Source organism: Cannabis sativa, chromosome 5, assembly GCF_029168945.1.
Source record: "Cannabis sativa cultivar Pink pepper isolate KNU-18-1 chromosome 5, ASM2916894v1, whole genome shotgun sequence".
Taxonomy (NCBI): Eukaryota; Viridiplantae; Streptophyta; class Magnoliopsida; order Rosales; family Cannabaceae; genus Cannabis; species Cannabis sativa.
The window spans coordinates 23696693-23709515 of NC_083605.1; the positions used below are offsets into that span (position 1 = coordinate 23696693).

General features: G+C 35.1%; 2 protein-coding genes across 2 annotated transcripts; one reads left to right on the forward strand and one right to left on the reverse strand.

The window, feature by feature from the left end:
- The first annotated feature begins 2209 nt into the window (after positions 1-2209).
- LOC115694697 (uncharacterized) lies at positions 2210-5226 on the forward strand. Its single transcript, XM_030621781.2, has 6 exons — positions 2210-2645; positions 2815-2991; positions 3114-3242; positions 3590-3805; positions 4186-4350; positions 4507-5226. Exons 1-6 carry the CDS (start codon positions 2445-2447, stop codon positions 4918-4920), a joined length of 1302 nt encoding a protein of 433 aa, XP_030477641.1. The 5' UTR covers positions 2210-2444; the 3' UTR covers positions 4921-5226.
- Positions 5227-5936: 710 nt separating this feature from the next.
- Positions 5937-11478, reverse strand: LOC115694696 (uncharacterized). The gene is made up of 9 exons (XM_030621780.2): positions 10995-11478; positions 10240-10877; positions 9377-9453; positions 9109-9277; positions 8076-8164; positions 7683-7847; positions 7485-7562; positions 7054-7157; positions 5937-6346 (listed from the first exon to the last, which is right to left on the reverse strand). The coding sequence occupies exons 2-9, from the start codon at positions 10856-10858 to the stop codon at positions 6241-6243; spliced, it is 1407 nt and encodes a 468-aa protein (XP_030477640.2). The 5' UTR covers positions 10859-10877; positions 10995-11478; the 3' UTR covers positions 5937-6240.
- Positions 11479-12823: the final 1345 nt, after the last annotated feature.

The following is a 12823-nucleotide window of genomic DNA, read 5'->3' on the forward strand; positions in this document are numbered from 1 at the left end:
TGTACTTTTACGGAATGTATTTAGTGATATATTACATGGGTCTCAAGGTACATTAGATGGATCTCAAGGTACGTTACTATTTTTTAACTCTAATTACCCCTAGATCAACCCTAGCCCTCAGATCAAACAATTCCTCCATCTAACGGCTGTCGTACATCACGAAATACATTCTGTAAAAGTATATCATGGAACAAAATCGTGTCCCATAAAATATAATATGACACAAATACATACAATATTTATTAATATATCATAATTTTAATTGTATTCCATAATTATTCTTTTTTTTTAGATAAAATACTATTATATTATATTAATTGTAAAGTTAAAATACAATAGACATTAACGGTAGAGACATTTCCTCTAACCATAAACAATTAGTTTCCTCGAGACGTTTTCCTACTCACCCAGCATCCAAGTTGACGTCACATGTCAACCTGAGCGCTGGATGTCTACCTAAGTGTTAGGCCCAGAACAACCTTCAGTATAATGATTATAACTCACTCAATATTGATCTAATTGACTTGATTCAACTTGCGTTTCGAAGCTATTTTAATGCTCTATGATCAAGTCATGTCTCACACTCAAATCACAATTCTAAAGTATAGACTCCAAATTTCACCCCAAGGGAGTTGCAAAGTTAAGCTACAACTTACTTGAAATAGATCCCGCAGGCGCGACTCAAGCTCCAAAAACTGACGACCGACCTTTGGAGTCAATTTCACTGTTAGATCATCATCTACGATCAAAAATCACTTAAATGTATTATTCTATATTTTTTGGATGACTTTATTGTCATTTTAATAAGACTTCATTCCCTATAAAATGAGAGCTCCATTTTTTTAAGTTTAGAAAAGTAGTCATAAGGTCAGAGCATCTCTCTCTAGTTTCTCTTTTTTAAAAATTAGAGTATCGAGACTTACCTATTTTTCTGTAATCCATATTGTGAGAAATAAAACTCGAAGTAGACGTAATTTTATTACTGTCGTAATATAGAGAGTGAACTACTATAAAATCTTGTGTCTCTCATATATATACTTAACTTATTGTTGACCGAGATTTTCGGCAACTATTGAAATATGATTATAGTAGTGAGCTGTAAGAAAGCGAGATGAGGATTTTTACGTGGTTGGGGCGTTAATGAGCCTTAGTCCACGAGTCTTTGTTATTAATGGATGTGTTTAATACAGATTCCACACTTGAGGGAATGTTGTCCTCATAAATACAGAGAATGTTCTTGGTGAGTATTTTCTCTTCTTGCTCATATGCAACCCAAGATTCTCGACCCCATTAAATGAGTTTTGAGGGGGTATTTATAGTGTTTTGGTGGGGTAATCCCTAGAATTGTTCTTACAAATGTATCTGTAAGTATCCATAAAGTTAGGTATTCCCAATGAATATACCACGGGTGATGCATGGTCAAATCCCTAGGTGCTGTAGGGTTTTTATGAGGAATGTCCTTTTTGCCTTGTGATTGACGTGACTCTTCGCAGAGTAGCCGTCGCTAGACTTAAATGATCATTACTGTGGCGCTGCTGTTTGGGGGTTGTGCCGTCAGACTTTATTGCGTGTTACAGTCCCAACACGCTTCCTCCCATGCGGCATTAAATGCGACTTGATTGCTCAGGAGAGGCCTGACACATCCCGGAGAGGCTTCATGCTATGCGAGCTTCCGGGAGTACCTTGTACTCCGGGTGCCTCCTCCGGGACCTATGCCCAGGGTGCTTCCTTGTGGCGTGCAAAGACTTATCAAATATTTACAAGTTATCTGATCCACGTGTCCCTATTCGACTGGTCCACGTATTTTGGGCGAATTCAGGGGTAACACTTATAAATTCATACTCGCCAATCTAATAAGCAGATGTGATCCACAAATTTGTGTTCATTAAGAGAGATTTTCTTAATAAAATATATTTATTTAGTGAGATATTTAGTGTAAATTATTAAAATTATTGCCCAAAAAATAAAATATTATACACTAAATTAATATAAATTTTAGACCAAATTAATATAATCATTAGATGGTCTTATACACTTCCTAATTCTACCATGGTTATGTATTTACTTATATGATGGAAGTTGATTTATTTGTTTAGTGCAAAAGAATACGTGGGGAGAATACAATTCTTATAATTTTTTTATTTCAAGTTTCAAATGACCCTGTTAGAAATTAATTATATAATAATAATAAAAATAAAGTATTAAGGAATGTTGGGATCCAATGGTAGAGAGAGGAGCATTGATCAGCGGCTGAAAAAGCAGTTAAGACATATAGTTGTAAAATTAAGAGCTCGCGCTCTTTCTCATCTTATTTCATTTCTCCAGTTTTATTTTATTTGTAGCATTAGAAATAGTCGAGGAGGAGAGAGAGAGAGAGAAAATAATAATAATAAAAAAAACATCTTTGAAGGTGGTGGTTGTGGCAGTTTCATAGAAAACCAAAAATGGCGTACAGAAGAAGGCAAGGAATCACGAGAGCCTCAACCTTTAAAGAAGAAATTCATCATCCTCTAAACGATGTCGTCGAGAATCATTCATCTTCAACCTCTTCGTCTTCTTCGTCTCTTGCTGCTAAAGCCATTCGAGCTTCCTCTGCTCTTCGTGAAACCTCCCTCTCATTTGATCGTCACCGTGATCGATCCAAGGTTTTTTTTTTCTTAACATTTTCATGGATCCGTTTTTTCCGTCTATATTCGTTGAAAATTTCAAGATGGGGTGTGATCCTCTGTTTTCTTTTCTTTTTTTCCTTAATTGTTTTTGGATCTGACGAAATTGTTAGTATAAAATGAATGAAGAAAATTATTTTGCTTGTAGGAATTTGATAAGTATGGAGATGGGTCAATTGGAGATGAGTCGACAAATGGGTTTTGGGGTGTTCTGGCTCGGAAAGCCAAAGCCATACTCGATGATGATGATCCCGGTTCCCAACAACATTATATGTCTCCCAAAACCACTTCACAATCCTACAATAATCCCACAACTCAATCTCAGGTATATACGAATTATATAACAAATAGTTCCTCACAAATTTTATTGTATACACTTAAAAGTGTTCATAACCCCATCAACAAAATCTTAAAATGTGCTGATTTGAACATGAATGAGAAAAACAGTTTCCGGAGCAATCAGACCAATCGAATGAGAATATGAAGAAAGGGGATAATCGTAAGTTCCGTAAGGGCTTGAATGCCCTCACCACTTCCCTTAATCAGCTTGGGGACACATTTGAGAAGGCATTTGAGGTATATACAAATACCTCATATTCTGATGTTTATATGTTTATATCATTTGAGGTCTTGTTACTTTTATTTTTGTTTTTCAGTTTATATTCTTTTAACAATTATTATTTTATGAACAATGTTAAATATTATGAAAATTAAGCTATATTTATTGTTTGACCTTTCATGATTCTGTTCCGTTTACGTCATCAGTCTAGGAGTATCTCAAATTTTGAATAAACTTCTTAATACAAACCAAAGAAACTTGTAACTTCAATCATAGGAGTAGCCTCTGTTTGGTTACTTTAAACCAAAATACTCAATTTGTTTGCTTTGAAATTGATTGTATTGTATTATGTTTCTTATTTCAGGAAGGTCGAACAATTGTGGAGAACAAGACGGCAGATATTATTCAAGAAACTCGCAAATTGCAAATGAAGCGACAAGGAAGCAATTCCGAGTCACAATATCAATCTCTTTATGCAAATAATAGTTCAGGGCAGCAACCTCAGCATCACATGCAAATGCAACCAACACAGCCTCACACTCAAACCAACCACGAAACTCAACTCAAGGCATCTCGCGACGTAAGGTGGCAACTTTGTTATTGTTTATGTGTATAACTTATTGCTAAGTCTGCCGCTCACACCTCCAAACATTTTAATCTCAAGCGACTTTGTTTTATTTTCTGGTTTTTTGATTCTAAAAGTTCCACCACTCATATTTCTCTTTTTTATTACTCAAACATGACACAAAAGGTGAATCTAAACAAGATCAAGATTTAATCTTAATTATAAAACAAATAAAATTATATATTATGTTAAGCCTGCTACAATGGTGAGAGAGAATGGTTTTGTGTAAGTTGAGTATCGTCTATGCATTAGTACAGGCCTGCTAGTGTTTTACCCTGAACTCTTTTATCTTAAAATTATCAGTAGAAATGCACCTTCTCTTGTTCTGGACGCAGGTTGCCATGGCTACAGCTGCTAAAGCAAAACTACTACTTCGAGAGCTGAAAACGGTGAAGGCAGATCTAGCTTTTGCAAAGGAACGATGTTCTCAACTCGAAGATGAAAACAAAATCCTTCGGGAGAACCGTGAGAAAGGAGATCATCGTGCAGATGATGACTTGGTATGCAAACTCACTCTTTCTTCTCTTAACATTGAACAAGAAAACTGGCTGCAGACTTTTTTTTATAGTTTCTTTGCTTGATTGATTGGTTTGATTTGATTCTCTATTATAAATTTTACATGCTCTTGTATGTTTTTGTTTTCTTCATTATTTCAGATCCGCCTTCAATTGGAGACACTATTGGCTGAGAAAGCTCGTTTAGCTAATGAAAATTCAACATATGCTCGTGAAAACCGCTTCCTCAGAGAAATTGTTGAATACCACCAGCTGACAATGCAGGATGTTGTGTATCTCGATGAGGGCAGCGAAGAAGTTACTGAAGTTTACCCAGTTCCTGGTTCCTCTGTAGTTTCAAAAATGATTTCTGTATCCCCAAGGTCATCTACGTCAGATTCATTAGTTCCCGAGGAAGATTCCGCAACCGATGATCCTGAAGAGACTAAGGAGATGTTTCCCCTTAACAGACAGAGTCAAGAAACTCTGGATGTTTTTGGAGAGAATGAGCCAACAACTTCCGACTTATTAGTTCTGGTGGAAGAACCTACTAAGAGACCTGAATCTTCTAACTAAATGTTGTTCTCTGTTCTGATTTTCATCCCAAGTTTGTGCAGCATTTGTTGATTATTATTATTTTTTTTTTGTGGGTTATTTTCCCTGCATTTAGGGAGGGTAGGTTTGGTCTTGGCGGCAGTTATTTTATGTAACATTTCTTTTTCATGGCTTGTTTAGTTCAGTGTACGATGAAACTGAAGCATATATTGTCAGTGCTTTCCTTGTTCATGAGTGCCGAGTATATTTTTTTTGCTTGAAGAGTGCAGAGTACTTGTACGTTGAAGAGTTTGCAATTTTATAGAAACAAATCAGGACTTTTGAGTAGATAGATTACTCTTGAACTGCTCATGCTGTTTAATTATTTTTCTTTAGACATAAAAGCTCAATTGTCATACAATCTTTTTTTCTATCACCCCGCGTAATTATTATCTTGACATCCAACATCAAAATAGCATTCAAACCGTAATGTAACAAACTTTTCAATCTAGTTCGTTAATCAGTAAATGTTCATGTGAAGACAAAAGAATAAGTTTGACTAATGGCTTAAACAAGTGCACAAGAGTTAGTTAGGTAGGGCCGCATTATATTATATAGTAGTATTGACTTTTATGGGTATAAATTTATAATATTTTGATGTAACCACCGCACATAATATTTAGAAGGCACTTCCTTACTCACGCATGATATAGAGGTGTAAGTTATGTTTCCATTAGCTTATTTTAGTTTCTAAAATTAAAAAGAACCGAGTTCAATCCTCATCAGTCACAAACGTGATCACGTTGCCCAAAGGCTTTTATTTGCCTTTTGCCTTGTGTATCATCAATTCCAATTACTTGTGCCAAATTCTTTGTTCTTCCCGGGGAAGGAAAACTAGAACATTCGATGCGTCAACCAATTACTAATATCAATACTTTTTAACAAAAGAGAAGAAGCTAGATAGATACATAACGAAATAATGGCATTACTTAATACCCGGAAATACTAAATATTGCCCTCAAAAAAGACTTGTTAACAAAAAAAAAAAAAAAACTATATGTATAAAAGGAGTGAAAAACTTTCATATACGAAAAGGGACACACTTAATGCTTGAGGACAATCCTCTGTTGGTTAATGGACGCATTACTTTACAATTTCCAATTTCTCAATAAAAACATATGAACAATAATAAAGCATGTTAACTCTAACCAACACTTTAAATTAATCTGCAAGGCCGTTAAAAAGGCAAAGCTAATACAATCAAATTTTACCTGTGCATTTTGTATAAGTAGGAGAAAGCTGCTTTGAAAGAGGTCTTCAAACTTCAGAGCAGAAAAACTCCCCAGTTTTATGGTAAGCGTTTTAAAACAACTGAAGAAATAGACTGGTTGATCCATCACCAAATGATCTGAGATCTGCAGGTTTCACCAAAGCCCTGCATAACGGGCATGTCCGTTCTCTCTCGAACCTAGGAACAAGAAGTAATTATTTCAAAAAAGGTCATTTAGGATCCCTAGCTTCTCCAAAAGACTCTTATGAATTAAATAAAAAACACTTCCTAAAAAACAAAAGATATAAATAATCAAAATATTTTCTGAGATACCAGCACGGTAAAGATCACCTCAAATGTACATTAAACTGGTGAGATGCCCGCTTAAAAGTTGTTAGTTGTTTTTCAAATAAAAGATATTTTATTTTGAAGGAAAATAAAAAAGAACTCACATAACAGCTCTCTTTCTTTCTCTCTCCATGGGCTAAAATGTGCATGTATTTTCCAGAGTGTGTGTGTGCATTTGAACTTCTATGCTTATGACCACAGCCTCAAAAAGAATTCTTGACCAATCAAAATCCCAAAAATGGCCAAGAAATCCTATGTAATGCAGTCAAAACAATAATGATTGATAATTTTCACCACTAACAAAAGTCCATCCAAGTGGAAACACTTAAAAATGAAATTCGGACAAACCATAAGTTGGAAATTTCCCATAAGTATACATGAGCATGAAGAAGAAAACAAGAAATAAAAGGTTCAACCGATCCACCAGAAAATGTACTAGAAAAGGAACCATTTGTTGTGAGAGTTAATGCAAGTAATAATAGGATTGCAGAAACAGTTTCCCCAAAACAAAGTATAAGCAAGGACAGAATAAATTTAGAAAGCAGGCAAAAACTCACCACTCTGACACACAGTCCTCGCAAAATATGTGCTTGCAGCGAAGTAGGATAGGAGCATGCATCTTTTCTTGACAAATAGCACAAAGATCACCAGCTGCATTGACCTGTACTTGGCACTGACAGGTTAGAATAACATTTACAGAAAACATTATCTAATGAAAAGTTACAAAGAAAATTTGAGGGGAAGCAACAATACACCACACTGACTCCAGAGACTTAAAAAGAAAGAATAGAATACACGTAATTGACAATGTGATGTGGTTGCTAGTTTATGCTTAATACAAAGGTGCATAGAAAATTATCGGTAAGTCAAGCATAAAGAATCATATAAATAACAATTTTAAGAGTTAATTCTAGGTTCTGTGAAACACACAGACACCGTCCAGGCATTCAACTTTGTCCACAAAATTTATCAGTGAAATCCACTTTACCTGCTCAGATGTTGCATATGCCCCATAGTGTACTTCTTTGCGTGATAATGCCTTCAACGCAGCAAAAAAGGATTGCACCTGAGGTAAGAAAAGTGAAAAGATATAGATATAGCTAATACTGAACGGTAAAACACTAAAGCTTTAGCAAAGAAATAAATTAATTTTAAAATAATACACATAATTAAACAATACACCTACCTTTTCAACTACAGAAGTGAGCTTAAAAGTTAAATATAATCCTGTCATTAGTGAAGAAAATAGGCTTCCATATTCTTTGTTTAAGAAAAAACGGTACCACACTGGTGTTGGCAACAAGGCACGGTACAAGAGGAGTAGGTACTCAATCAAAGTTAGCATTTGGCCCTGAAATTAGGAATTTACAAGTTTACAACAGTTAGTAATATTCGTTAAAGAAAGAAACAAATAGAGAAAACAAAGTGAACTGTACTGTCTCTATTCAACTCTATGTAATGATGTATCAACTCTAGATACATCGTACGTTACTTTCTCACTCACACCCTCTCCACACAACCTGCCCCCCTCTCCCAGCTAAAGTTTAATTTATAACTGATCCTAGTATTATTACCTCACCTGTTTACGGTAATTTCGACCTCTGCTGTTTCTGTAATATATCAGTAACATGCACTTGAATACCATCGCAATCTGTCGAACCAATGTATCTGAAGAAAATAAATTTTTAGCAACTACTGCTCAGTACTGAAAAGATTACCATACATTCAGGATAGGAGGAGATAGAAATATAATATTTTAACAATAATATCAAAGGAACATCCATAGAAACAATTTTATAACTTTAGAACAATGAGATTATACATAAATAGCATTCATTAAAAGGTACAATAATTTGTCAAGAAAAAAAATGTACAATAAATTATACTATAATGTACCAAAGAAATGAAATCTTTATTCAAATATATGTCAAACAAAGATGCTCCAACATACTGTTGCATGCACAAGTAGAAATTTTTAGTTAAGTAATAAGCACACTCAGTATATCCTAGAATTCTCACTCTGTCATCAAACCAATTAGTACTAGACCCCTTTTTTTTTTATAGCAAAACCAATTAGTACTAGACCAGTGATACTAAAAATAGTAAATCTTTAGAAAATGCAACAAAGTTATATCGGTGACAAAATATAAAAGCAGCCAAATAGCTTAATAATATAGCTCAAAGCACATTATTATAGCAAAAGTCTCATTAAACTCAAGCAAAACTTAGGCTCATTTAGTCATTTTTTGTTTCTTAAGCTGCCCCTTTCCTCTCTAATACCTCTCATGAGCTCCCAATCTGCAACATTTCATTCCTCCCTCACCTAAAGGTTTAACCACTTCTTCAACCAGAAATCAGATATTCTCTTTTCCTCTATTTATGCACTCCATTCTTGAAGCTGTACCCTTTCCTTGAAGATTAAAAGTCCTACGAAATTTCATGAACTTCATTTTTTTTTAAAATGATGACATCTATCTACATTATTTTACCTGAATCGCATTGATTTTTATTTATTTATCTTAATTTTTAGTAATGATGACATCTAACTACACGCTACAAAGTTATTGTGCTTTAAGTAATTAGCAACAGAGGAACTTAAAATAAGGACACACCATTCACTAAGATGATAAAAACAGCATGCCAAAATGGTGGTATGATTTTGGGAGGAAGCATCGCTAATGGGTACAGCAGATCATCATTCTGATACCACCAGTACACACCAACAACATGAACTGTGAAAGCAAGACAGATGCCTATCAGAACAGAGATTTTTCTCTCTCCCTGCAATCAGAAACAAAAATATGTGCTTAGTAAACAACTGTTGTACTAAGTTAAGGAACGCGGAAAATATAAAAGAAAGATCTTAGCATGAAATTATACCTTTAAAGCTGTCTGTTTTCTTACAATATCATTTGACTTAAACATAACAGCAGCAATCCAAATTGTAACAAAGAAGCCTGAAATTCAACCCATAGGATACGAAGAAAAACAAAACATTAATTACTAGCATTTCATTCTCGACTAATAAAAAAATGCAGAAAAATTGTTCATCTACAGCTGCCATAAACACTAAAAGAAAAAAAAAAGGAAAAAGAAAAAAAAATGAAGGAAATCTCCTTATTTTCTAAAACATAAGACATAAATATTTATTTGTATATCAATCTCGTTCACTTGTAAAGCATCCATGATTTAGTACTTAGTTTCAAACTAAAAGTTGACAATTTAGTGCTAACACCTTGGCAAATGATGCGGAGCAACACAGCCAAAAATGAACTTTTTCGTATAAAAATAACAGAACAGCCTACCCACAAACAAAAATGCTGCATAATTATTTATTGAGGTATGTGAATATAAGTAAGTTTCATTTCCCACAATATTTCTTAGGTCAAGCAGTTTTGGAATCAGTTAAAACATAATTAACTTGTCTCAACTTTCTGGCAAATGTAAGCTTCAAATGGACCTTGTATTGCAGTATTCACCTGACTACATCGGAAAAACTTTATTTAAGAGAAGTCGTTTTAATAAAACCTTGTTCTCTTTCCGAATCGATAACAATCTTGATTTTCTTTTTCAACAAATCATAATCTCGATTTAAATTTACTAAATTTTAAATAATGATACGACGGCCCACCAAAATCTGACAAATCTTCTAATAGGTAACTCCATAATCATTATAAGAATTGTTGTACAAGACCTGTTACAGACACTTTAACAAAGCATAATGCACAATTCAAGAAGAGTACCTTGCAAATGCTGTCGGATAAAGACCACCAACAGTAGCAAAGAAAAGGGCAGAACCTGCTCAATCCACCTAGCAGCCTGCTGAATGTCATATCGTTGGTAAGACGAATCTCTTCCATTGGTACCAGTTCCATCCTCTACTTCTGCGTCAGAATTTCCATTTAACGACTGGGAAATGCCTTCTCCTGACCCACGCTCAGCCCTAGAATCCGGCGCCAAGGTAGCCATTGATTGGGCCGAAACCTCATTCTGAGTGGAAGTGACTTCCCCTCTCGCCTGCCCAACCACCAAACCAGTCCCTTCCCTGTCATGCTCCTGCTCCGTTGCTCCAATAATCCTAATTGAAACCTCTCCATCGTTACTGGCAGTCGCAGGCTCATCGAGTTGACCATGAAGATGATCCCGAAATCCCGAAACGCGTCCGCTGATCAGACCCTCGCTTTCTTGATAATTAGAACGACTGCGAAGAATACCCGAATACTCCAATAAGGCGGAGAGCGGTGCCTGGATTATGTTTGAAGCAGATAACAAGCCGAATCTTCTAGAACTGCCACTAGAAGAAGAAGACGAAGAAGAAGAAGGGCTGCGGTACACGTCGGAATTGCTCCCAGGCGCTTCCATTTGTCGGAGTGCCCTAACCCTAAAAACCATAGCGATGACCGTATTGAAAAAAGCCAAGAACAAAATACATTTACACACACGCATATAAAGAATGAAATTGAAGAAAAGCGCAGATGAAGGAATCAAGTAAAAGAACCTTCGAAAGCGAAGCTCCGTTTGTAGAAAGTCAAAATCAAGAAGGATGTTACGTCGCAAACCCTAACCCAAATAAAGAGAAAGCAAAACAAGAAGAAATCGCATGGTAGTTCGAGCGATGACCAATCAGGCCACGGGCGAAATCGATCGAAGAGAAAGTTTCAATCAAAATCAACGTGGAGAGATAAGAGAGAGAAGGTTGAAAGGTGGGTCTGGTCTGGTCTGCACTGCTCTCTGCTCCTCTCTTCTCAGTCTGAGCACCTATCAATTATTTGTTTAGAGGGTTTGGTGGTGTCTTGTTGTTATTTTAATATTTTAACAAATTCCTTCCTCTATTTTCTCGCTCAATTTAATAACAGCGCGAGACGAGAAGAGAAGAGATGCAGCAGATCGATAAAGACTATGACGAGAAAATTAGAGAATTTGGGTCTAAACAGGACAAACCTATCCAAACCCTTTATTTATTGTCGTTATCTCTTTTGAAATGATTATAGTTGCCATCTTTTTTACACACATATTACAAGTCAAATATATGTAATTTAGTAACGCCGAAGAAAAATTTGTTCACCTAAAATAGGATAATGCCGTAATTCTTTTTGGAAAATTTAATTAATTATGTATTTATTGGGCTAAAATTATTTCCCTAAATTTAACATATCCAATATTTGTATTTTTTTTTATGGAAAGCGTTCTTAGATTAATAAGAGTATTAGACTTCATGGTCATTACAAAACAGGTCTGTAGGAATTGTTTCAACCGGAATAACTCTGAGCCTTTGATGGGCGAAAGCCCACATAGTTACATTATGGGCATCAAAATTACAAGTTTTGCTAATGTTAATTTTTCTTACAACTCTATTCTACTCCTCTCATTTGAACAACCCTCTCTCTCTTTGTAAACACGCACACGGAGAAGCACACAATCAGACCACACGACCCACGGACCACCGCAACCACAAGACCCAACGCCGACAGTATCTTCGTCAAAGGTAATCCTATACATTCATTGAATTGATCAAATCGGATCAGTCGATTTAATTCGATTGAATTTGATCGGTTAACAATTCAAAATCTAATAAATAATTGAAATAGATAGATTTTCCTAAAAAGAAAGTTGGAATAGATAGATTGGGTCTAAATCCATATGATTTGATTCAATAAACAACCTAATAAGGAAAAATACCATCAACAAACCATTTACATTAGCATGGAAACTTTAAACACCACAAATTAATCACAAACTAACTAATAGACTCACATAATAATTCCCTCTCTTATCTCAAAATAATAATAATAATAATAATAATTCCCTCCAATTGACCACACCACACATCAAAAAGTGTCATTAATGAATCAAGTTTGAGTTTCCAAACTCAAACTTGATCATTCTCCTCTCAAATCAATTCAAAATAAACTTAGAGAACATACAAGAGCGAGATTAAACCTAAAAAGTCACTACCTCTTAAAATTACATGTTAAAACCAAACTTGAAGATTAAACAACTTGAAAATAAGTAAGTTTAGGGTTTAGCTCAAACTACCTCTGAAGTTCCTCCTAAAAATTACTCTGTAGTCTTGCTGAATTGAAGAAATCAGCAGCACACTCCTAGCCTCTACCTTGATTCGAAGAGAGAGGGAAAAAATGAGTTTTCTAGCTAATTCTTGATTTTTTTTGCTTAAGGGATTAGTTCTAATAATCAAAAGACTTAAGCTGAAAAGAAAGATGTGATCTAATGGCCAGGTGTCCAAAAAAGCAAGTTTCCACCTAACCCCGTAATGCAAATTACAGAAATGCCCTTTAATTTGAACTTAAACAATTAATAGGCCTAGGG